General features: G+C 35.4%; 1 protein-coding gene across 4 annotated transcripts in view; it reads right to left on the reverse strand.

Moving 5' to 3' along the window:
* GRIK2 (glutamate ionotropic receptor kainate type subunit 2) overlaps nt 1-25,610 on the reverse strand; it is a 649,287-nt gene that overhangs the window by 18,835 nt on the left and 604,842 nt on the right. For all 4 annotated transcript variants that reach the window (XM_060114614.1, XM_060114613.1, XM_060114617.1 and 1 more), the window contains one exon: nt 19,851-20,076. In XM_060114614.1, the coding sequence (XP_059970597.1) occupies nt 19,851-20,076 (226 nt within the window). The remainder of the gene's footprint in view (nt 1-19,850; nt 20,077-25,610) is intronic.

A 25,610-nucleotide genomic window follows, 5' to 3' on the forward strand; every position in this document is an offset into this window, starting at 1 on the left:
TGACAGAGAATTAGGTAACATCTTGGTGTTTGTTTTCTTTGGGTCTGGGAAGATATTTTTATGAAGTAGACTACTCATAATTTTAAGTTTCCTCTAGCTTGTCATTTCTCCAAGTGTACTTTCTTGCACTTTCTGAAGAATAGTAACTTACACGTCTTGTGGGTATGTGACTATACTATAATCACTAAGTGTACATTATATCAATGATTTGCCTCAAAAAGCTTCAATAATTCCTTAATTATTCCTCTGCTTTGAAAGTGTTTAATCTGATCAATGTTTCTAAGACACATACCCAAATACTTGAAGCCCTTTAAATAATGACTTAAAAATCAGGCTACCTGTCAGTTATAGGTAATCAACCATCCATTATTCATCTTATTTCATCCAGCATCTAGCACAGTGCCTATTACACAATAGGCATTAAACAAATGCTTTTTGAATGAAACATTGAATCCATTATAATATATCCATTATGATATAGTCAAAATATGTTAAGGCAGAACTTCTGATATTGGACACCTTCTCAGGTTCTTATTAAATTCAGTAGAACAAATAGAGTTCATAAACAGACTTGTTTCACATTTTTAGTGTTAACCATCTAGAATAAGTTAGGGTGACAAATAAGTTTATAAATTTTTATGCCATCTTTGCACTTATATCAACTGTCAGTGGCCTTGGTCAGGGCCTTAATAAGTAAAAGACCTGCAAGCACAAAAAGATCTGAGGCTATCTGCTGGAACCATCAACCTTCTTTCTTAAATTACAGTGCTGCTGGCAATGTTTTATTTTATGAAATGGTTCCCTGCTTCCTATGCTGAGATGAGTGCTGGGTGCCCTAAATGCACAACATATTTTGGGTACTTTTAGAGCTTTATCTCTTTTTACCATTATTTCCATGATAAAATCTTCCAATAAAATTGGAACCAGACCACATTTTCTTAGGGTCTTTTTCTCAGTGGAAGATGGGTTTTATTATCTCTTAGGACACTGTCTCTCCTATATTTGTTTTTAAGAAGTGCTGAGTCAAATTTTATATTTACGTTTCAGATTCCATTTTAAATTGCTATTTTCCAGTTTTATGCCGTATTCAGTCAACAATGCTGTTATACAATACCAAGCATCATTGTTATTTTCCTCTATAGAACTTATCTCAGTTTGTAACTAAAAAATAATTCCTGTGACTATTTGTTTAATGCTCATTTACCCTAACAGGCTGTAAATTTCATAAGGACAGTGTTGTATTTCCTTTGTTAGTATAACACCTGGCACACAGTGAAGACAATATTTCTGGAGTGAATACATGCATAAATATTAATTACTTAACAGTTGGTCATACATGCCTGCAATTTTACCCTCAGTCATTCCTTATGAACCCAAACTATATATCTTTATCTAATCTATATCTAATAATTATAATACATTTATTTCAAATGAAGCATTTAATATATGTAGCAACTAAACACTTCACGGGGTCCATTTCAGATTTCCTATTAGATAAAAGCTAAACTGGTGTGAAGTTACTGCCATCACTCTTTGTATTTTCTTTTGAAGGTATTCTGTTGAAAGCTCTCAATATGATAGGAGAATAAGGAATCCATGATTGATAATCATAAAAATTAAAGGAGATTAATCTCATCCTGAAAACAAATTATCAACCCATAACATTTAATCATAGAATGGTAAATGAGAGCTAAAAGTGGTCAGTCTTCCATGATACCTAGTAATCTTTCCACATTGGAAATTTATGAACATCAGTTTCCTGCTTAAATTTTTTTTAACGGTGCTCTAAAGCTATAGAATACAACCTCAATTCCTAAAGATGTCATACAGTCCCTTTCTCCAACCTATCACAAGCTTCTCGGACTTTATCCTCTTCTCCTCACACCTAACATGCCAGCAATACAAACTACGAAGTTGTATTTCCCATTGCCTGGAGAGTCCTGATTCCATACTTCCTCCAATTTTCTGGTTGAATGTCCTCACATCCAGATAAACTTCTGCTCATCTTTCCTGATCTTTGCACACTTTTCCTTGGCTGCCACAGAGACACACAGGATCCCTCTTCTTTGGTGCCATAGTACATTGCAGACACTCTAGTACAACATTTGGTGCATCATATTCCAATGTTTTGCTATATATCTTTTCCTACTAGATTGATATGAGTGTCCCAAGGGCAAGGACCATGTATGTATCTTTTTTTTTTACTATTAATTATTAGACATACATACACAGGTGCTAGATTCTAGGCATATAGTGATGAACAATGTAATATGAGCCCTGCCCTCCTAGAGTTTTCACTGCAACACAAAACACATATGTTGAATAACCTTTACAAGTTTGAGGATCATTACAATAAAGAACACCATATTGTAGAACCACTTGACAGATGGAACTATCTTAGTCTGCTGATCAGGTACACAAAAAAGGCTTCATTACTTTGAAAAGAAGAGTAGGGACAATAACTCTTATTTCTCTTTGGCTGCCTTTCACCTGCTTTTCCTCTATTTTTCTTTCTATTTGCATTATTGCTTTAGAAAGGTATATATGAAAAAGGAAAATGATAGTAAGAGCATCCCACCCACTTTATTCTTTTCTTCTAGATATAGAGGATAGAACTAAGTTCAAGATGTCAGGGTCACGGTGGAATGGAGCCAGATATAAATGACACTTAATGTAGAAAGAAGAGAAGAGAGATAAAAAGCTATGAGGTAGAGACTATGTGGATTTAGGGAGCAAATGTATATAGATATCAAGTGTATGTACCACCCAGGACATTTAATATACAGTAATTTTAAAAGATATTTTAAGTACTTATACTCAAAATCTATAACTGGCTTAAATTGGATAGAGGTTGCAGTTTTTTTCTTTGTTGTAGACATTAAAATTCAGTGTTATGACCTCTATAGAAAAGTAATTTGAATGCATTCTACTCAAAGGAATATTTGTAGACTCCTCAAGAGGAAATCTAAGTATCTAAGATCACAAAAGGAGATGGTTATATGAGGTACACAAAATGTATCAATAAAAAAATTCATATTACAGATTATGTATTTTAGGTATTTGCCTTTTAATCATATTCTGAATATTCTTTGACTTATGTGAAAAAGGATAAGAAGGGCAAATGTTATCAGCACATAATGAAAAAGTAAACTATTTTCACTGGTTCTGATATATTTCATACATATTAGTTAAAAGTGGCTGGTGAAGTAGATTTGTAGTCACATTTCTTCTCTGGGTATTAAATCATGTAACGCTGACACAAAATATGAAAATAGAAATAGTTTCATTCTAGAAACGCTGCTTTTCTTATAATTTTTCATCTGCATAATAATCATTTGAAGAGCAGTAAGAGTGGAAATGTCAGGAATACTTTCTTTACTATCATGTTTTATCCCAAGTCCAATATTAAACTTTAATGAATGAATTATAAAAGTTGGACCATTTTAAATAAAATCCTCAACCAACTTAATCTTCAAGAATCCCAAAATTGGGAGACAGAATAACTTCTCCGGGAGAGTAAAGTACCCATCCTTTAAGGTAGAGCTCAAGTCCCTTTTTCTATTTGGCCTAACTGAACTTTGGTCCTCAGTGAATTCTACCACTCTGAGTCCCTACATTATATAACAGACTTGTTTGTGTTCAATATTCTATTTTCTCTATTTGATGTTAGTGTTGTTTTTCCAAGTCTGTCTCCTTAAGAAAGGGGATGATGTATATTTATATTTTATGATCATTATTTTACAGATCGAAGCAGGTTGAAGAGTGATAAAATTTCTTATAGATTGACAAAATTAAAAGGAAACATACCTGTCTTCAGAGATAATCTTCTCTGAATACGTCTTGGACTCTGTTTACTAAACATTCAGGAAATGTTCAGAGAAGGAAAAACTTTATTTAGATAATGCCCAACAATAGAAATTGTCTCATCTTTATAAAATAGATATTGATAACTTTCTAAATAACCAAATCATAGTTATTTAAATACAATATACTGATTGGCTGATGATAAAATCCTGGTGGGGTTCCATAGGAAATGATTTCTAATTAGTTAGGAATGGATCATATTAACAATACGTCTTACCTACAATACATTCAATATTACTAAAAATATAAAGAATAGAGAGAAAAAGGTAAGATGCAAATGACTTAAAAACCACAAATACATCATTTTACTTATTATAAAATATTTCTTCAGAACAGTCCTTCAGAATTATTTGTGGTGCATATGTTCTGATCCAAGTACTATAAATTTGATGTTTAATCCTTATTGCAATCTAATTATGTAGACATGATTCTACTCATTTACCAGTAAGAATGCTGAGTCTCTGGGAGGCATAGTAACTTCACTTAGGACACCTAGGACACTCAGGTGGAACTAAGGTTTGCACATAAGTCATCTGTCTACAAAGGCCACATATTCTATACAGCATGATAAGAATACGCCTTTCACATGAGGGCCAGCAAATGCAAGGCATTCATCTTCAGAATTTAGTGCTTATACATTTCACCACTATGTTTTGACTATTTTTTTCCCAATACAAGTGATTCATTGATCTTACTTAGTCTTGCTAACCAAAGGATGACAGTCTGGCACAGTCAATCTGGCTAACTAATCTGTAACGGAATTTGAACCCATGGCCTTGGAGTAATCACCACAAGACACAAACAAAATGAATTAATGTTCTAATGTTTGCATATAAAGTCTATCGGAACTCACTCTGTTTTCATGAGAATTATCCATTTATTCATTGCTTAGGTACCATTTCATCAGCATTTACAATATTCATAAAGGCTGCTCGCACTGGTGCTCGCAATTCATCAAATTCCCTGTGGAAGCTTCCTAGATTCTAGCCTGCAGAGTCTGTTGATGATGTCTGTGGAGCAGGCATAGCTTACTGAGACTCATTTGTTTTCAGTGACATGAAATCTAAGACTTTAACAAATATGCCAGGAAAATACAGCTTCTACAGGGGTAATTCGGTGCTTTTTTTGTTTGTTTAATTCAGGCTCTGAAAATTATTAGATCTCGATTTAGACTTGCAAAATTACTTCACCAGCATTAAAATTATGCTGCCTATGCAATGAAAAAAATAGAATGCATTTTAGTGGAAGGTTTGACCTGCAGAAAGATGAATAATTTGCATCAATTTTTGTGCATTATGTTCAACTAATGAAGACAAATGTATTCATTCATTTCTGTAAAGCTGAAGAACTGAAGGCCGGCAATATTATGCATCTATAATGATGAATATTACAGTACTTATTATATGATGAATTGGGAATTCTAGATATGGATGGTGAGCAAAACAGGGAAAAAACATGCTTTTCATACTGATTTCTATTTTTATAAACACCAACATCTGCCTTAAATAAATGTCTCCCTTAGTACCAATTCTACATCTCTCACTTCATCAAATAACAAGAAATGAAGAAGTAGTGAGGTCTCATGCATTTAACATTAGAAAATAGAAGTGAAGAATGAAATTTCACATTGTTCATATGTCAATGTGGTATCTTTCTACCATAAAGAGTCCATGATACAACCTATTGTAATATTTTTTACTTTAGGCTGATTATGTGTAAGGGCATTATAATGAGATAAAACTTACTTAAGAATTATTAATAGGGCTACAGCTATTTTGTATTCATTAATATAAAATATGTTGTAAATTAGTTTATAAAGGTAACATTAAAATCCAATTATGAAGCAAGAATGCATCTTATATATAATTACATAAGTAAATATAATACAAGAAAAATGTATGTAACAATTTTGTGTCTGATAAAATTGTCATTAAATTTAACCTTAGTATTATAAGGGATTTATAAATATACTCTTTACATTCATCTTTACTTCACCTCTACATTGCCTATTACATTCTTCATGTATTACACATATTTCAGTAGTTTTCTCACCATGATATAAGTAATTTAATTTGGATTTTGTTCACAGATATAATTATTCATGGACTGTTTGAAAACTACTACTGATTTAATCCCAGAAGTAAGATGAGGATATATAAGATTATAGAAAATTTTAGCGTCTTGGACGATAGGCACAGACATGAGCAGAATTTCCTCCATCCCCTTTTCAGCTGACTCATGCTCCCCATATGTTATTAAAGTTGGGAGGCACCAAAAAATGAATGAAGTGTGCCACTAGCTCTTTGTTAAAAACATAAATAGTTTTAATGGGACCCTTCAGACACTTTACAATATTTCTACCAAATTGAACACAGCAAAACAAAACAACACCAACTGGCCCTAATGGATATTTTTCTACATTGCTGTTTTCCTACCAGCTCATGGACTGCTGAGTCTGCCTAGTCCTCAAAGCGCCCTGTGCACTCAACATTCCAAAGACAGAAGCCAAGAAGGCTTTTAGTATGGGTGGTCAGAAGGGAGGCAAGGCAGCTGAAAATGCCATTAAGTAGAAACGCTCCATGTTCGGCTAAAATAGATTATCACCTATGGTGAATTAAAAGGCAAGACTGCAATTGCTCACACATTTTAAATATTCCTTAATGAAAACTGCTGTGATTTGCTTTTACTGCTTTACCCCATCCAGTTGTTGTTTTTTAAAAATTCTAATGAATGAAAAGGAAGTTCAGTTAACCTATTATGAGTAAGAACACCTACAATTTCAAAAAAAAAATCTACCATACAGGAAATATCACATTAAAATAACATTGCTGCAGTCAGGAAAACTATGAAAGGGATTTAATGTCACCGCAAGGTTAATTAAACCAGTTTATGCTTATTTAGCATTTACCTTCACATCATTGTTGATTGCTCCACTAAGGTATTTTTGTGTAAACAGAGCTTCCCTAATTAAATAGCTTATATCTGAGTCATTCAGTGATTTCACAACAGTTTGGGCAGTAATCATCACACTCAGAGTGATGAATGGTGATGGCAGGCCCCTAGATGAATCACACAGGAGGAGGCCTAGCAGGTTAAAAGGATGCATGGACTTCTGGGGGAAAAAAGAAAAATCTGTAAAATTTTAAAAATATTTCTGAATATTCACTCCAAAAGAGACATAGTATTTCTGTTTACCCTCCTGCACTTAACCACATACACCTCTATGACAGTATCTAAAAATCTGAGCAACAATAAAAGCAAACCAAAGGGAGTTCCTCTCCTTGATCACATTTGCAGTATTAATAAAGACAGAATTTTCATATCAGTTTATGGCTTCTGCAGGTATAAACTCAAAATCCTGGGGAACTTCTGGAACTGATCTAAATTTTCAGATCCTGAGCCTATATTGCTCTGCTTTGAATAGATTCATCTCCTTAATTCTTGCTGGGAAAGAGACTCAAATAACCTTTTCTTTTTCACACCTAAATGCATTATTTTTTATTTTTATTTTTTGGCTTATAATTAAACAAAATTTAAAAACTAAGTAAAAATGACATATTATGAAAAAATTGTCAGTATGCTTGAAAAAGATGATATAAAAGGCAAATGCTAATTAACTAGTTGGGAAGTGCAGGTTATGATGTTGGTTGAAAATTTATCGTAAGTCAGAATCTCAAGTTCTAGAGTTGCATGTCATTGCATTTGTTAATGACTAAGTAATAATTCATGAAAGCCATATTTTTGGCAGAGCTATGACACAGTAAATCATAAATTAATGCCTGAAGTTTTTTTCTCAGACATATTTGAGGGGGTAAAGTGTGAAATGCCCTTTCCTAGATTATACTTCTTTGATGAAGTTATATGAGTTAAGACTTACTCATAATGTATTGGAGTCTCAAAATCATTTTAATTTTATACTATGTTATGGGTGAATAAAATATAATTTACTAAAGTTAAGAACTTAATATTATCAAGTCAAACAGAAGAAAACTATCTGAACAAAAGTAACAAAAATTATATTGCAATACCTACAGGTGAGTGGTTTGAATATTCATCCCTTCAAACTTAAATTATTATGTTCAAATTTATCTCATTCAGAATTAGGCTAAAAACAAAATGTATGTTAAATGCATTAAGCAACTTTTAGTAATGAGACTTTTTTATATCTTTATTTGAGTATAATTGCTTAACAATAGTGTTAGTTTCTGCTTTATAACAAAATGAATCAGTTATACATATACATATGTTCCCATATCTCTTCCCTCTTGTGTCTCCCTCCCTCCCACCCGCCCTATACCACCCCTCCAGGCGGTCACAAAGCACCGAGCTGATCTCCCTGTGCTATGCGGCTGCTTCCCACTAGCTATCTATTTTACGTTTGGTAGTGTATATATGTCCATGCCTCTCTTTCGCTTTATCACAGCTTACCCTTCCCTCTCACCATATCCTCAAGCCCATTCTCAAGTAGGTCTGTGTCTTTATTCCTGTCTTACCCATAGGTTCTTCATGACATTTTTTTTCTTCTTAAATTCCATATATATGTGTTAGCATACGGTATTTGTCTTTCTCTTTCTGACATACTTCACTCTGTATGACAGACTCTAGGTCTATCCACCTCATTACAAATAGCTCAATTTCGTTTCTTTTTATGGCTGAGTAATATTCCATTGTATATATGTGCCACATCTTCTTTATCCATTCATCCGATGATGGACACTTAGGTTGTTTCCATCTCCGGGCTATTGTAAATAGGGCTGCTATGAACATTTTGGTACATGATTCTTTTTGAATTAAGGTTTTCTCAGGGTATATGCCCAGTAGTGGGATTGCTGGGTCATATGGTAGTTCTATTTGTAGTTTTTTAAGGAACCTCCATACCGTTCTCCATAGTGGCTGTACCAATTCACATACCCACCAGCAGTGCAAGAGTGTTCCCTTTTTTGCACACCCTCTCCAGCATTTATTGTTTCTAGATTTTTTGATGATGGCCATTCTGACTGGTGTGAGATGATCTCTCATTGTAGTTTTGATTTGCATTTCTCTAATGATTAAAGATGTTGAGCATTCTTTCATGTTTTTGTTGGCAGTCTGTATATCTTCTGTGGAGAAATGTCTATTTAGGTCTTCTGCCCATTTTTGGATTGGGTTCTTTTTTTGTTATTGAGCTGCATGAGCTGCTTATAAATTTTGGAGATTAATCCTTTGTCAGTTGCTTCATTTGCAAATATTTTCTCCCATTCTGAGGGTTGTCTTTTGGTCTTGTTTATGGTTTCCTTTGCTGTGCAAAAGCTTAAGTTTCATCAGGTCCCATGTGTTTATTTTTGTCTTTATTTCCATTTCTCTAGGAGGTGGGTCAGAAAGGATCTTGCTGTGATTTATGTCATAGAGTGTTCTGCCTATGTTTTCCTCTAAGAGTTTGATAGTGTCTGGCCTTACATTTAGGTCTTTAATCCATTTTGAGCTTATTTTTGTGTATGGTGTTAGGGAGTGATCTAATCTCATACTTTTACATGTCCCTGTCCAGTTGTCCCAGCACCACTTATTGAAGAGGCTGTCTTTTCTCCACTGTACATTCCTGCCTCCTTTATCAAACATAAGTTGACCATATGTGCGTGGGTTTATCTCTGGGCTTTCTCTCCTGTTCCATTGATCTATCTTTCTGTTTTTGTGCCAGTACCATACTGTCTTGATTACTGTAGCTTTGTAGTATAGTCTGAAGTCAGGGAGCCTGATTCCTCCAGCTCCATTTTTCGTTCTCAAGATTGCTTTGGTTATTCAGGGTCTTTTGTGTTTCCATACAAATTGTGAAATTTTTTGTTCTAGTTCTGTGAAAAATGCCAGTGGTATTGGCATTGCCAATGCCAGGGATTGCATTGAATCTGTAGATTGCTTTGGGTAGTAGAGTCATTTTCACAATGTTGATTCTTCCAATCCAAGAACATGGTATATCTCTCCATCTATTTGTATCATCTTTAATTTCTTTCATCAGTGTCTTATAATTTTCTGCATACAGGTCTTTTGTCTCCTTAGGTAGGTTTATTCCTAGATATTTTATTCTTTTGGTTGCAATGGTAAATGGGAGTGTTTTCTTGATTTCACTTTCAGATTTTTCATCATTAGTATATAGGAATGCCAGAGATTTCTGTGCATTAATTTTGTATCCTGCTACTTTACCAAATTCATTGATTAGCTCTAGTAGTTTTCTGGTAGCATCTTTAGGATTCTCTATGTATAGTATCATGTCATCTGCAAACAGTGACAGCTTTACTTCTTCTTTTCCAATTTGGATTCCTTTTATTTCCTTTTCTTCTCTGATTGCTGTGGCTAAAACTTCCAAAACTGTGTTGAATAAGAGTGGTGAGGGGCCTCCCTGGTGGCGCAGTGGTTAAGAGTCCACCTGCCGATGCAGGGGATACGGGTTCGTGCCCCGGTCTGGGAGGATCCCATATGCCGCGGAGCGGCTGGGCCCGTGAGCCATGGCCGCTGGGCCTGCGCATCCGGAGCCTGTGCTCCGCAACAGGAGAGGCCACAACAGTGAGAGGCCCGCATACCGCAAAAAGAAAAAAAAAAAAAAGAGTGGTGAGAGTGGGCAACCTTGTCTTGTTCCTGATCTTAGTAGACATGGTTTCAGTTTTTCACCATTCAGGACGATGTTCGCTGTGGGTTTGTCATATATGGCCTTTATTATGTTGAGGAAAGTTCCCTCTATGCCTACTTTCTGCAGGGTTTTTATCATAAATGGGTGTTGAATTTTCTCGAAAGCTTTCTCTGCATCTATTGAGATGATCATATGGTTTTTCTCCTTCAATTTGTTAATATGGTGTATCACGTTGATTGATTTGCATATACTGAAGAATGCTTGCATTCCTGGAATAAACCCCACTTGATCATGGTGTATGATCCTTTTAATGTGCTGTTGGATTCTGTTTGCTAGTATTTTGTTGAGGATTTTTGCATCTATGTTCATCAGTGATATTGGCCTGTAGTTTTCTTTTTTTGTGACATCCTTGTCTGGTTTTGGTATCAAGGTGATGGTGGCCTCGTAGAATGAGTTTGGGAGTGTTCCTCCCTCTGCTATATTTTGGAAGAGTTTGAGAAGGATAGGTGTTAGCTCTTCTCTAAATGCTTGATAGAATTCGCCTGTGAAGCCATCTGGTCCTGGGCTTTTGTTTGTTGGAAGATTTTTAATCACAGTTTCAATTTCAGTGCTTGTGATTGGTCTATTCGTATTTTCTATTTCTTCCTGAGTCAGTCTTGGCAGGTTGTGCATTTCTAAGAATTTGTCCATTTCTTCCAGGTTGTCCATTTTATTGGCATAGAGTTGCTTGTAGTAATCTCTCATGATCTTTTGTATTTCTGCAGTGTCAGTTGTTACTTCTCCTTTTTCATTTTAAATTCTATTGATTTGAGTCTTCTTTTTCTTCGTGATGAGTCTGGCTAATGGTTTATCAATTTTGTTTATCTTCTCAAAGAACCAGCTTCTGGTTTTATTGATCTTTGCTATCGTTTCCTTCTTTTCTTTTCCATTTATTTCTGATCTGATTTTTATGATTGATTTCCTTCTGCTAACTTTGGGGTGTTTTTGTTCTTCTTTCTCTAATTGCTTTAGGTGCAATGTTAGGTTGTTTATTCGAGATGTTTCCTGTTTCTTAAGGTGGGATTGTATTGCTATAAACTTCCGTCTTAGAACTGCTTTTGCTGCATCCCATAGGTTTTGGGTCGTCGTGTCTCCATTGTCATTTGTTTCTAGGTATTTTTTAATTTCCTCTTTGATTTCTTCAGTGATCACTTCGTTATTAAGTAGTGTATTGTTTAGCCTCAATGTGTTTGTATTTTTTACAGCTCTTTTCCTTTAATTGATATCTAGTCTCATAGCATTGTGGTCAGAAAAGATACTTGATACAATTTCAATTTTCTTAAATTTACCAAGGCTTGATTTGTGAACCAAGATATGATCTATCCTGGAGAATGTTCCATGAGCACTTGAGAAAAATGTGTATTCTGTTGTTTTTGGATGGAATGTCCTATAAATATCAATTAAGTCCATCTTGTGTAATGTATCATTTAAAGCTTGTGTTTCCTTATTTATTTTCATTTTGGATGATCTGTCCATTGGTGAAAGTGGGGTGTTAAAGTCCCCTACTATGAATGTGTTACTGCTGATTTCCCCTTTTATGGCTGTTAATATTTGCCTTATGTATTGAGGTGCTCCTATGTTGGGTGCATAAATATTTACAATTGTTATATCTTCTTCTTGGATCAATCGCTGGATCATTATGTAGTGTCCTTCTTTGTCTCTTCTAGTAGTCTTTATTTTAAAGTCTATTTTGTCTGATATGAGAATTGCTACTCCAGCTTTCTTTTGGTTTCCATTTGCATGGAATATCTTTTTCCATCCCCTTACTTTCAGTCTGTATGTGTCTCTAGGTCTGAAGTGGGTCTCTTGTAGACAGCATATATATGGGTCTTGTTTTTGTATCCATTCAGCCAATCTGTGTCTTTTGTTGGGAGCATTTATTCTATTTACATTTAAGGTAATTATCGATATGTATGTTCCTATTCCCATTTTCTTAATTGTTTTGGGTTCGTTATTGTAGGTCTTTTCCTTCTGTTGTGTTTGTTGCCTAGAGAAGTTCCTTTAGCATTTCTTGTAAATCTGGTTTGGTGGTGCTGAACTCTCTCAGCTTTTGCTTCTCTGTAAACGTTTTAATTTCTCCATCAAGTCTGAATGAGATCCTTGCTGGTAGAGTAATCTTGGTTGCAGGTTTTTCTCCTTCATCACTGTAAATATGTCCTGCCAGTCCTTTCTGGCTTGTAGAGTTTCTGCTGAAAGATCAGCTGTTAACCTTATGGGGATTCCCTTGTGTGTTATTTGTTGTTTTTCCCTTGCTGCTTTTAATATGTTTTCTTTGTATTTAATTTTTGACAGTTTGATTAATATGTGTCTTGGCGTATTTCTCCTTGGATTTATCCTGTATGGGACTCTCTGTGCCTCCTGGACTTGATTAGCTATTTCCTTTCCCATATTAGGGAAGTTTTCAACTGTAATCTCTTCAAATATTTTCTCAGTCCCTTTCTTTTTCTCTTCTTCTTCTGGAACCCCCATAATTCGAATGTTGGTGCGTTTAATGTTGTCCCAGAGGTCTCTGAGACTGTCCTCAGTTCTTTTCATTCTTTTTTCTTTTTCTGCTCTGCAGTAGTTATTTCCACTATTTTATCTTACACGTCACTTATCCTTTCTTCTGCCTCAGTTATTCTGCTATTGATCCCATCTAGAGTATTTTTCATTTCATTTATTGTGTTTCTAATCATTGCTTGATTCAGCTTTAGTTTTTCTAGGTCCTTGTTAACTCTTTCTTGCATTTTGTCTATTCTATTTCCAAGATTTTGGATCTTGGAAATAGAATCTTGGATCATCTTTACTATCATTATTCTGAATTCTTTTTCAGGTAGACTGCCTATTACCTCTTCATTTGTTACGTCTGGTGGGTTTTTATCTTGCTCCTTCTGCTGTGTGTTTTTCTTCCTTCTCATTTTGCTTATCTTACTGTGTTTGGGGTCTACTGTGTTTGGGGTCTCCTTTTCGCAGGCTGCAGGTTCGTAGTTCCCGTTGTTCTTGGTGTCTGTCCCCAGTGGCTAAGGTTGGTTCAGTGGGTTGTGTAGGCTTCCTGGTGGAGGGGACTAGTGCCTGTGTTCTGGTGGATGAGGCTGGAGCTTGTCTTTCTGGTGGGCAGGTCCACGTCTGGTGGTGTGTTTTGGGGTGTCTGTGGACTTTTTATGATTTCAGGCAGCCTCTCTGCTAATGGGTGGCGTTGTGTTCCTGTCTTGCTAGTTGTTTGGCATAGGGTGTCCAGCACTGTAGCTTGCTGGTCGTTGAGTGAAGCTGGGTGGTGGTGTTGAGATAGAGATCTCTGGAAGATTTTCGCCCTTTGATATTACGCGGAGCTGGGAGTTTTGTGGACCAGTGTCCTGAAGTTGTCTGTCCCACCTCAGAGGCACAGCACTGACTCCTGGCTGCAGCACCAAGAACCTTTCATCCACACGGCTCCTCAATTTGGGATGATTTGTTGTCTATTCATGTATTCCACAGATGCAGGGTACATCAAGTTGATTGTGGAGCTTTAATCTGCTGCTTCTGAGGCTGCTGGGAGAGATTTCCCTTTCTCTTCTTTGTTCACACAGCTCCAGGGTCTCAGCTTTGGATTTGGCCCCGCCTCTGCATGTAGGTTGCCAGAGGGCCTCTGTTCTTAGCTCAGACAGGACAGGGTTAAAGGAGCAGCTGCTTCAGGGACTCTGGCTCACTCAGGCCGGGGGGACGTAGTGCAGGGCGAGCCCGCGGTGGCAGAGGCCGGCGTGACGTTGCAGCAGCCCGAGGTGTGCTGTGCACTCTCCTGGGGAAGCCGTCCCTGGATCCTGGGACCCCGGCCGTGACGGGCTGCACAGGCTCCTCGGAAGGGGGGCGTGGACAGTGACATGCACTCGCACACAGGCCTCTTGGCGGCGGCAGCAGGAGCAGCCACAGCGTCCCACACCCGTCTCTGCTGTCCGCGCTTTCAGCCGCGGCTCGCGCCCGTCTCTGGATCTCCTTTAAGTAGCGCTCTTAATCCCCTCTCCTCGCACACCAGGAAACAAAGAGGGAAGAAAAAGTCTCTTGCCTCTTCGGCAGCTCCAGACTTTTTCCCGGACTCCCTCCCGGCTAGCTGTGGCGCATTAGCCCCTTCAGGCTATGTTCACGCCGCCAGCCCCAGTCCTCTCCCTGTGCTCCGACCGAAACCCCGAAGCCTGAGCCTCAGCTCCCAGCCCCGCCCGCCCCGGCGGGTGAGCAGACAAGCCTCTCGGGCTCATGAGTGCGGGTCGGCACCGATCCTCCATGCGGAAATCTCTCCGCTTTGCCCTCCACACCCCTGTTGCTGTGCTTTCCCCCGCGACTCCGAAGCTTTCCCCCTCCGCCACCCGCAGTCTCCGCCCGCGAAGGGGCTTCCTAGCGTGTGGAAACCTTTCCTCCTGCATGGCTCCCTCCCACTGGTGCAGGTCCCGTCCCTATCCTTTTGTCTCTGTTTATTCTTTTTTCTTTTTCCCTACCCAGGTACGTGGGGAGTTTCTTGACTTTTGGGAGGTCTGAGGTCTTCTGCCAGCGTTCAGTAGGTGTTCTGTTAAGAGTTGTTCCACGTGTAGCTGTATTTCTGGTGTATCTGTGGGGAGGAAGGTGATCTCCACGTCTTACTCTTCCGCCATCTTCCCCGGAAGTCCCCAGTAATGAGACATTTTAATAAATTGAAATTCAGTATTATTTGGCAATGAAAATAAAGAAGAATATGGTAAAATATTCTTCCTAGTCTATAATTTTGCTATGCCAAAGTATTATTAGATGCTTTGAATTTTTATTAATATGTACTGATAATTTTACATTAAAAGTCCAAGAAAGTCCTATAAAAGAAATTTATCATGTGTTATTGCCTAATTTTTAAAAATTCATTTTAATCAAAACACTAATTTATTACACTATTATACCAAACTAACTACACACTATGAAGAAATGATTCCACTTCGATATATAATTCAACTTGATTTCTTAAGTTTCTCATGCAAGTGACCTTGCCTGTATCAATGACTATTTTCTGCAATAACTACGCTTTCTTCAGAAGGCAAAAGTTGATCTGATCAGCTGAGTTGAACAGATAAAAGGAAAAAAAAAATCTACACCCTAAGGCTTATAATTTAATTTGTTTCATTCTCTCATATATAAGATAAGCTTAAAATGAGAATAGAAATTCCAAATGCTGTGCCCAGTATTTTCCTTCATTTAAAAAGTTACATTTAAAAAGTTGTATAGTTTATACATTTATTAATATTTTGAATTGTTTTATATTTTCCTTATAAGTCAGTATCTTTCAGTAAACAGTGTCAGGGGTAGGGAGAAAACAAAATTGCTATTTGTATGTTTCCAAGAAACTGTAACAGCTTCCCTAGAACTGATTTAACTGTTATCTTTCTTTTTTTAAATAGCTTTCACATCTGAAATATCTCAGGGAGTTTTTGAGAATTATATAATATACTATTTTGATTTATTTGTAACTAGCATTTCCTCAGAGCAGAACAATATGATAAGAGACATTCCTGGTACACTGGTACATTGTATTTACAACACAAACAAGCAAACAAACCAAAAAATCCCATCAAGGTAAGGTTTTATATTAAGTATAAGTCAAATTTCTTTATTCTAGAAATGTTGAAATTATGAGTGCTATTATGTAACTAATATTAATGTAGAATATCTGTGCTATACTCTAAAGTCCTCAAACATCCTCCCCAAATCTTACTCAATTCTCACTACCTTCAGTCACTCAGGTTTGTTTAATGAGGTCATCGCATTGAGTAATGTAAGATGACATGCTGATCTTTAGCTCCAAAAGTTGTTTTCTATATTTATAAGTCTTGCTGCACCATCATATTTTCATATGTAGAGTTCATTTGTTGAACAAATAATTGAGGGTCCACAGAGTGCAGGCACTATTGTTGTGTGGGCTTACAGCAACAAACAGACAAAAATCTCTGCCCTCTTCCACGCAATGTAAACCAAAAGAGGAGGGTAAGGATACACAGGAATCTCACTCCTTCCAGAAACAACACTGAAAAATGCATTTATTTTCTTCAGCTCTTTCCAAATGAAACTGTGAGGCAATGGGAACCTATCAAATCACTGCTTCCATACCTCTCATAAGTGTTTAAGAAGGTGTTTGATTTTTAAAATTTGTTTGAAAACATCAGCTAATCATATTTCTCCACGTAGTTTCTAGCCCACTTTAAATCAAACTCTGGGACTCTGTCAAGTATATTATCTGAAACATTATTAAAGTTTAGCATTAAAGAGACCTTAGGTGTTCCTAGTCTCACCCTGTAATTTTACTAATTAAAAGAAAAGAAAGAAATTTAGAAGCTATAAATTTCATGTCACTTGTCTAAGATCACATTAAGTGACAAGGCTAAATCTAGAATATCAGTGTGCAAAATACTACATGATGATACTTTAGAGCATATTATCAGCCTCTTTTCTAAAACATAAATTTGTTCATATAACTTTTCATAAATGAGTACAAGTACGCTTGAAAAGTTATCAAAGTTACTCATCACAAATTCCAAATAAATGGTACATCAACTCATGAAGTTGTTGAGTTCTTTAGGTAATTCTTACTGAGGCAAAGAGCCATATGGGATCTAACTATGGAGTATGCCAGGATTTGAACACTCCATCAACACAAATCTGTGGCAATAACTCAAGCCTTACTGTGAATATAAGTATAATTTAAAGCATTTTGAAAAGAAGTGCTTCTTAAGCTATAATTATGAGAACTCAAACATTTTTATACATTAGAATTAGAAAACTTCTGAATACATACATACATTGGCATAATAATGGCAAAGCTTTGGATGGCCTTTCCCTAGTGCAAACAATAAAGGGGGTTCATTTTGTGTAGAGAATTTTAAAACAATAAGAGCAACAACTGTCACCTGGCACTGGCAAGTCAAAACATGTCAAAAGTAAAATATTTCTCTCTTGAAAATATCTTTTGTTCATCCAGGTTCTAAACAATTACTATTGAGTTTTAACAGCCCAACTCTTATTGAGTTTTGAATTAGCATCTATTTATTTCTTATTATTTAATAAACATTGTACTCCACTTGGAAACTAATTTGGAGAATTCTCATTATACAGCTCATTCCCCCAAATATGTGAGCTCAGCTACACTTGCATATTTTTGGAGCAAGAACTTAAGGTTCTTGTTTTTTTGTTTTGTTCTGCTTTGCTTTCACAATGACTGTGCAATCATTATTTTGAGTCTACTATGTAATTGCAGGAATATGTAATGTTACAGGAGAGAATGTCTCAAAATTCTCTCAAAGACAGTTCAAACTATTTTGAGCTATAATGAATTTGAGTAAGCTTTACCTAATATGAAAGAATTTAATGTTGAAGTTTTTGAAGTCATTATGGTGGAAAATTTTTGGACTTCCTAGACATTTGAAAGTTGTTAGAAATGATCCCAAAGAAACAAAGACATGGACACTATTGCAGTTTCTGGAATTTATCATGAAATGGGATTTTTATGAATCTGTGCCCAACTTTCTAACTATGGTATACATGTTAGCTCATTTGAAAGAAACTTTTCAAAATTAAAAGTAATAAAATTATGAATGAGGATACATGGACAAATATGACTATACCATTTTTTTAAACACAAATACATGAAGATTCAGTTTGACAAAGTCATTAAAAATTTGCAGAAGTTAAGGCTCAGAAAAATTATAGTGTCATTATTCATTACTGTATAGCCAGTGAGTAGCTGTAAGTGCTTTCCCCTTTCTTTAAAAAAAAAAAATGATGTAATAAAAACATGTTAATCTGTTGGTTTTTTTCCTTTGCATACAGTATCAGTTTCCTATTTCTGCTATAACAAATTACTGCAAATTGAGGGGCTTAAAATAACACAAATTCATTATCCCATAGTTCTATAGGTCAGAAGTCCTAAAAGTGAGGTATCTGCAGGGCTGCATTCCTTCTGTGGCCTCCAGGAAAGAATTGGTTTCCTTGTCTCCTAAACTAACTTCTAAAGGTCCTCTGTATTGCTAGGCTGTGGTCCTTCCCTCCATCTTCAGTTCACCAAGTAACATTTTCAAATCAATCTCTCTCTCTCTCTCTTCCTCCCCTTCCCTGCCATGGTGTCCCCCCCACCCCAAGATTTATATATTGAAACCTAATCCCCAATATAATGGTATTTGGAGGTGGGGTCCCTGGGGTGTGTTTGGGTCATGAGGGTGGAGCCCTCATGAATGCGATTAGTGCTTTTATTTAAGGGACTCAAGATAGATTCCTTGTTCCTTCCTGGTCTATTAACCAAGAAGCAGCTTCTCATCAGACACCAAATCTGTTGGTACCTTGATCTTGGACTTCCAGCTTCCAAAACTGTGAGAAATCAATTTCTGTTGTTTGTACAGCACCCAATCTCTGGTGTTTTGTTACGGCAGCCCAGGTGGACTAGCACATTCTTTCTCTCACTAGTTCTATTGTGATACCTTCTTAATTGTGACACTTGTGTGTCCTTCTTTTAAGGACCTTTTCAATTATACTGGACCCACCTGGTTAATCCAGGATAATCTCCCCATTTTAAGATCCTTAACTTAATCACATCCGCAAAGTCCCTTTTGTCATAAAAGGTAATAAATTCATATGTTCTCAGGATTAGGCCACGGACATTTTGGGGGAGCCATTTTTATGCCCATGACATGTACATATATACTGTAATATGTATTTATACATTCATTAATCATATGAATGTATATACATGTTCATATACATTATACATAAATATGAAGCTCAATAAATGAAAATTTTCATTGTCTTTTGCGGCAATTATTATTATTTCATTCCATGATTATTATTGAAAAGAATTTTGTCATATAGAAGAAAGAGAATGTTAAAACTAATCAAGCCTAGTGTAAAATATTCTAGGTATGTTGCTGGTAAATAGTCTGCTATTCCTTTTAAATAAACATATACCTCTTGTAAATAAAATAATTATTCACAGTAACCATTTGTGGCTCATTCTTTTAGTTAACTAAGTCAAATACTATATTCATAAGCCACCAATCTGAAAAAATAATGTTGCAAAAACTGTATTCATAAAAACTTTTTTTAAGTGTAAGATTGAGAAGGTCCTTTGAGGGGGGGAGGTGTTGTGGATGTTTTGAACACTGATACAGTAAAAATGTCTACTGACCATTTGGTAGAAATCAATTTTCCTTCTGTTACTTATTCCTTTAGAAGCAGATGTCCAAATATCTTCCTGACTTTATACAGTCTCAGAACATAGCAAGATACATTTGTTTGAAGCAAGATTCCTAATGGCATATGGAGGCACTGTTTTTCTTCCATTTTCACAGCAACTAAGATTAATGAACAAAGAACAAGTGGCTGACGTGAAGCCTACCCATGGGGGTGCCGACGCCATAACCTTTGGAGTCTATGAGGCCGCCAATCTGTGTCAGGTTACAGTTCCTCTGAGTGACAAACTCAATGGTTGTTGACTCCATTAGGAAAGCATAATCGGAGGTGAGGACTCTCTGGATTCCTTCTTCATTACTTTTGACGAGCACGGACTGCCTCCTGCTACTCATAAAGGCCCACATTTTGTCATAGGTGGAGATTTTTGATTTCTGGGGAAAAATAAAATACATAAGAAAGACATTTCTTAGTTTCCACATGATCCTACAATATTTAGATGAAATTGACCATATTTAGTTTGCTCATCCTACCTTATAACTGTATTAGTAATAACAGTGATACTAAGCCACAAAAAAGTCAAAATCTGTATAAAAACATTTCTCAGCAATTCCTCATCATATTTCCAGGTATAGAGCAGATTTATTTAACAAATGTATAAAAAAATGTCCTGATGTTCAAAAGTTCACAACTAGTAAATCATAGGAGGCAATAAACAAGAGAAAATAAACAAGATTAATAAGGACAGTTTTTTGTGTTTGTATCTCACATGAATATCTCATGTGAACAACTTTATCCTTCAACATTACTATAACATCAAATTTGGAAGATGCAGACACTGGACACTAAGAGTTTTTTTTTCCCCCCCGAATTCAGTTGACTATAAGACAGATGTTACATTATCCCCCAAGGATACATACAGATATAGGTTGAAGAGATGAGAGGAATTTGTTACAAATAAGGATATTACAAATAAGAATGACTACATTTCTGCTAAGACACAGTCTGGACACCACAGGACTTCTTTTAACCTGCCTCAGGACAACAGGAAATCAATCATTCAGATCTTACTAACTAACGATTCCTGGACCAAGAAAATAGAAGAGTTTTTACATCCAACCGGAAATTCTCAGTAGGGCTTCAGTACGATCAATTGCTAAAGGAAAGAAATGGGTTTTGTTCAGAAGGCACTGGTAAAACATAAACAGGAAAAAGGTTAGCATCTGCTTATGGAAAGCTCGTCTGTGAAACCTTTATCTTAGTTTAATTTTTATACAATCACAAAAAATAATACTGCAACAATAAACACAAGAAGGATATTCACCATACTGGTTGCTCTGTCATGAAAACTCAAAACTATTTTCAAATAAATAGATACGCAATCTTTTGCAGCTTAAGCGTGCATTTAGTCCTACATGTGCCAGGACATAAATGCGATATTACTCCTTCCACTAAAAGGTAGGTACACAGTAATATTTAGAAATATTCTGGCATTATTTCAATGATAAAATCGGAAGAAAAACCTTAATTTGGGGAGGGGGAAATACCTAAGGGTACAATAAGTGCTTTATAAAAACAAGTAGCTTTAGAGCTAAGAAAGGGTAGACGTGTAAACCTTTGCTCTCCAGTGAACACTAAAACATGCTAAAAGGCCAGTGGCTTAAAATGGGAAAGAAGGCAGCTAGAACCCCCAGAATAAGATTGATATGATTACAAATTTGGGCAGCTATGGAGGCATGTCAGTTGTTTTCAAGTAGAATAATCAAATGTTTGTTAGGAGTAGAAAAGGGAAACGAAAGGAATAATTAAGGCTATGATGAAATTCTTTTTGGAATAATTAAGACCAATAGTGAGATTTTGCAAAGACGTATCTGGCTATCCAAATTAGTAACATAATAAGGATAGCTAGAACAAGTTCATTTCCTTTCAAAGGTAAAGAATTTTTCTCCTAATGTTTTGGATTAAGTGAGGCCCAAATACACAATAGAATCAAAATGAGAGCTCACCTGCAGATTAAAGAGATTTTATGTAAAAAAAAAAAAAACTTGGATACAGTTTTTGATTTAGTGAATCTGTGACTGATAATAAACACAATCCAAAAATGTAATACTAAAAATTTATGTAATCAAAATTGCATGCTCATTTCTTGACAATTTAAAATGTAACATCTTTAATGGAGAGTGATAGTGTAATATCATAACATGGGTGTACTCATTGAGGCCAAAAATCAAGCAGAGATAAAAAGTGTACAAAAAGTTATTCTTACTTGTATTGGTCATAAATCTCCTAAATTCTCTGCTTTATTTTAGTTATAGGAACATTAGCAATAAATACATTTTATTGCTTTAGTTACATGATTTTCAATTCATGATAACATGTTCCATCACTGAAGAGTTAATTTAAATAAAAACTTGAGGACTAGTAATTTTGTCCCAAACAAAGGGAGAATATAATGTTTACAATGGCACTAATCATTTAAATAGTATAATTACGTCTTTCTCTTTAACATTAAAAGTAGAAAATTTTAGTTTAAACATTATGCAACACAATTTAAAAGAAGAGAATTACATTTTTAACAGTACATGAATGTATCCATTATTAATATTTTGCTGTGGTTAATGATGTAAACACATCAATCTTTTTTAACAGAAACCACACCTAACAAACTAAGATATATTTCTAATATATTCTTTACAAATGTATAGTTTAATTTTACATTAATGTGAAATGTAGTATTATTTTACATTTGAAATGTCTAATCTACAATACTAACCTTCAGCTGACAAAATAAGGATTTTACAAAATATATTTTTATATAAAATTCTTGGAACACTTTACTGCACTGATTTTTTATTTCTATGAGCATTTCCTAGAAGGTACTATTTATATTCATTTTGAAACTAATCATTTCCTATGTTTAAAAAAAAATTTATTAGAGTATGGTAGATTTACAATGTTGTGTTAGTTTCAGGTGTACAGCAAAATTAATCAGTTACACATACACATATATCCACTCCTTTTTAGATTCTTTTCCCATATAGGCCATTACAGAGTATTGAGTAGAGTTCCCTGTGCTATACAATAGGTCCTTATTAGTTAATCATTTCCTACCTTCCATGATTACTTAAGTATCTCTTATTGATATACTTCTGATTTTCTGATTTCTATTGTCTATGATTTTTGTACAGGTTCACTCATCTTTCCTGTCTGCAGAAAATATAAGTATTTCTATTGTTCCTATATGGCATAATAGGTTTTGATAGAAAAGTTACCCAAATTGTTTTGTTTCTCATAATAAATATAAAAACCCAAATAAGAAATATTTCAATTTAGAAATATTGACTACTTGCTGCTCACACACAATCTATATGGCTTGCTTGCTTGTTTTACTGTCATTCTTTAACCAGTTTCCAACTGAGCACAGTCATCTCTCAGTTATGGCTGTGAAACACAATGCTGTGTAGAAAAGATAAGGGAAGTAAGATTAAAAGCCATCACTACCTTTGTAGACTGCATGTGTGTATGTGTGCGGTATGTAATGCCATTCAACTCTTAAACAACTTCTACAGAAAGTTGAAATAGAAAACTAATCTTTAGCATTGCCTGGCAATTTTATTACTTTTAGCATTTTCAGTAGTGAAGATGGTATAGTGCATCACTGGTTTAAAAACACAAGGTCTGAACAACATGAATTTTACTGAAACCCTTAAATTTAAAGCAGCTAAGATGGCTTATAAAATACTTGAAAAAATTATCTGAACAAACTCTTAGGCTGAATGTGAAGATTGTGAGGCTTTTTTCTCTGTAAATCTGGCCACTCATAAATACTTGATTACCTATACTTAACTAATATATAGATAAATTCTGAATAATGTAGGCCTGAGCCAGAAGTAATGATCACTAATTCTATATCTCTTATTAATGGAAAATATGTCCTTATGCAAGCCAGTTAATCTTTTAATTCCAGTTTACATAATAGTCAAATATCTTTGCTAAACTTACAGGGTTTTTGTGAGGATCATATAAGACACTACACGTAAACACACTATGCAGTAGTAAGACATTTTTGTAACTCCAATTATTTTTTTAAAAAGAGAGCATACTACTCCCAAGTGCTTGTGTTTTATTTTTCTTAAAAAACACCGAGTATTCTGGCAAAGATGGAAGGTTGAATATCATCTTTGAACACATGTTCTCTCCTATGGCATGAAACCACAAGGCAAAAGAGAAATGGATAGGGTGCAACAAAAAATTTTGGAAGCTGGAAAGCAGATAGATGAATTGTAACTGAGCTAACCAATGTTTAGGACCCCTTTCTCCCCTGTAAAAGTTTCTGAGATTGGCATCTCTACATCCGTCTCAAAGCCGGAATGATAAAACGTCTAACAAAAGTAGAATTTATTGAAAAAATGTCTTAAAAACAACTATCTCTGAGCAGCTTGGTGACTGCTCCATCCCACCCAAGCAAAGGACTAGAGGTTTTATTCTCTGGGAAGTAAACAAGAGTGCACTGGAGGAAGTTGAGCTACGGGGGCCCATACTGAAACCAGAAGGAAGAGGTTGGAGTCTACAGCCAATGTTGAAACCAGTCAGCATTCTGTCTGTTTTGGTTCTTTGAATTCCAAGAAGATTTTTTTAAGCAAAACTGGACTGCTCTAAAGAGATAATAATAATAATAATATTAATAACAATAATAATAGTAATATCAGTTAGCACATATAATAGCATGTGCCAAACATTATTCTAAATTATTTATACATATTAAAATTTTTTAAGTTTTACAAGATTTCTATTAGGTGGTAGTATTTTTGTCCCCATTCTAAAATTAGAAAACCAAAACACAGAGTGCTTAATAATATGTCTAAATGTGGCCTCTTCCCAGCAAAACCAGGAATCAAACATGGGCAGATTAGCTACCAAGTTCATAGTCTTAATTATTGCACTATATCAACTGCATCTAAAGGCACATATCATGGATTTCCAACAAAACAACCCACTATATCACCCTAAAGTGAAGCTCATAGTTTTTCACCCTTAACTAAGCACCCAGAGATTGCAGTGAGTCTCTAACCTAAATTATAAAGACCAAAACAAATAAAATGGCATAAATGTCCTCAGAGAGGTAATAGATGCTGCACAAATGCAAAGAAAAAAAGTTAAATGGACTCTGTTGAAAGAAAATACATTCAGAGAATACATATTAAAAATCTGATATCAAAAATGGAAACCTCAAGTGAAATGTAGAATAAAAGAGAATTTAAAACACTGCAATTGGCTTGACCTCTAATTTCAGAATATTTATATTAAATACATGTGGAATTATACTGATATGATACTCTAAGATCTAATGTGTAAGGAGGAAATAAGCCTCAGCTAGTTTTATTTCTAATAAAATAGAAAATTGTTGAACATTTTCAAGGTAAAATAGACTGTAGGATCTCTAAGGTTAAAATCAATAGGTAGAAGCTGTATAAGTTAAAGAGTAGGAATAAGAACTCATTTAAGGTCAGTAAGCAGGTATTTAAAATTAATAATCAAATATTTGTATGTTGAGTGTGAAAGTTTATGTAAACTTATTTAGAAATAAGGATATACCAAGTTGCAATGTGAACTAAAGATCGTAGGTGGTAGGTGCAGCATGTTGAAAGAATGACCTGTATACTATGTTCTGCCGAATCTCCTGTTAGACTAAGGTTAGTTTCATTCAGTGAAGTAGCTACTGATCATTGCCAAGGAACGTGATAAAATCGTGGATGGAGACTAAGCTGCTGAGCTAAATGTGCACAGCCTTTGAAAGTCCTCTAGCCACAGGGATACAGAGAAGTGAGGACCTACACAGAACACCAGAAAAGACTCAGGAATTGGGACACAGCTTGGCCCTGTGCATCACTGTTGCCAAATTCATTAGGAAAGACATTCCAGAAGAATGTATTATTTAAGAGGAATATGAAAAATGAAAGGCAGGTAA

Source organism: Mesoplodon densirostris, chromosome 12, assembly GCF_025265405.1.
Source record: "Mesoplodon densirostris isolate mMesDen1 chromosome 12, mMesDen1 primary haplotype, whole genome shotgun sequence".
Classification (NCBI taxonomy): Eukaryota; Metazoa; Chordata; class Mammalia; order Artiodactyla; family Ziphiidae; genus Mesoplodon; species Mesoplodon densirostris.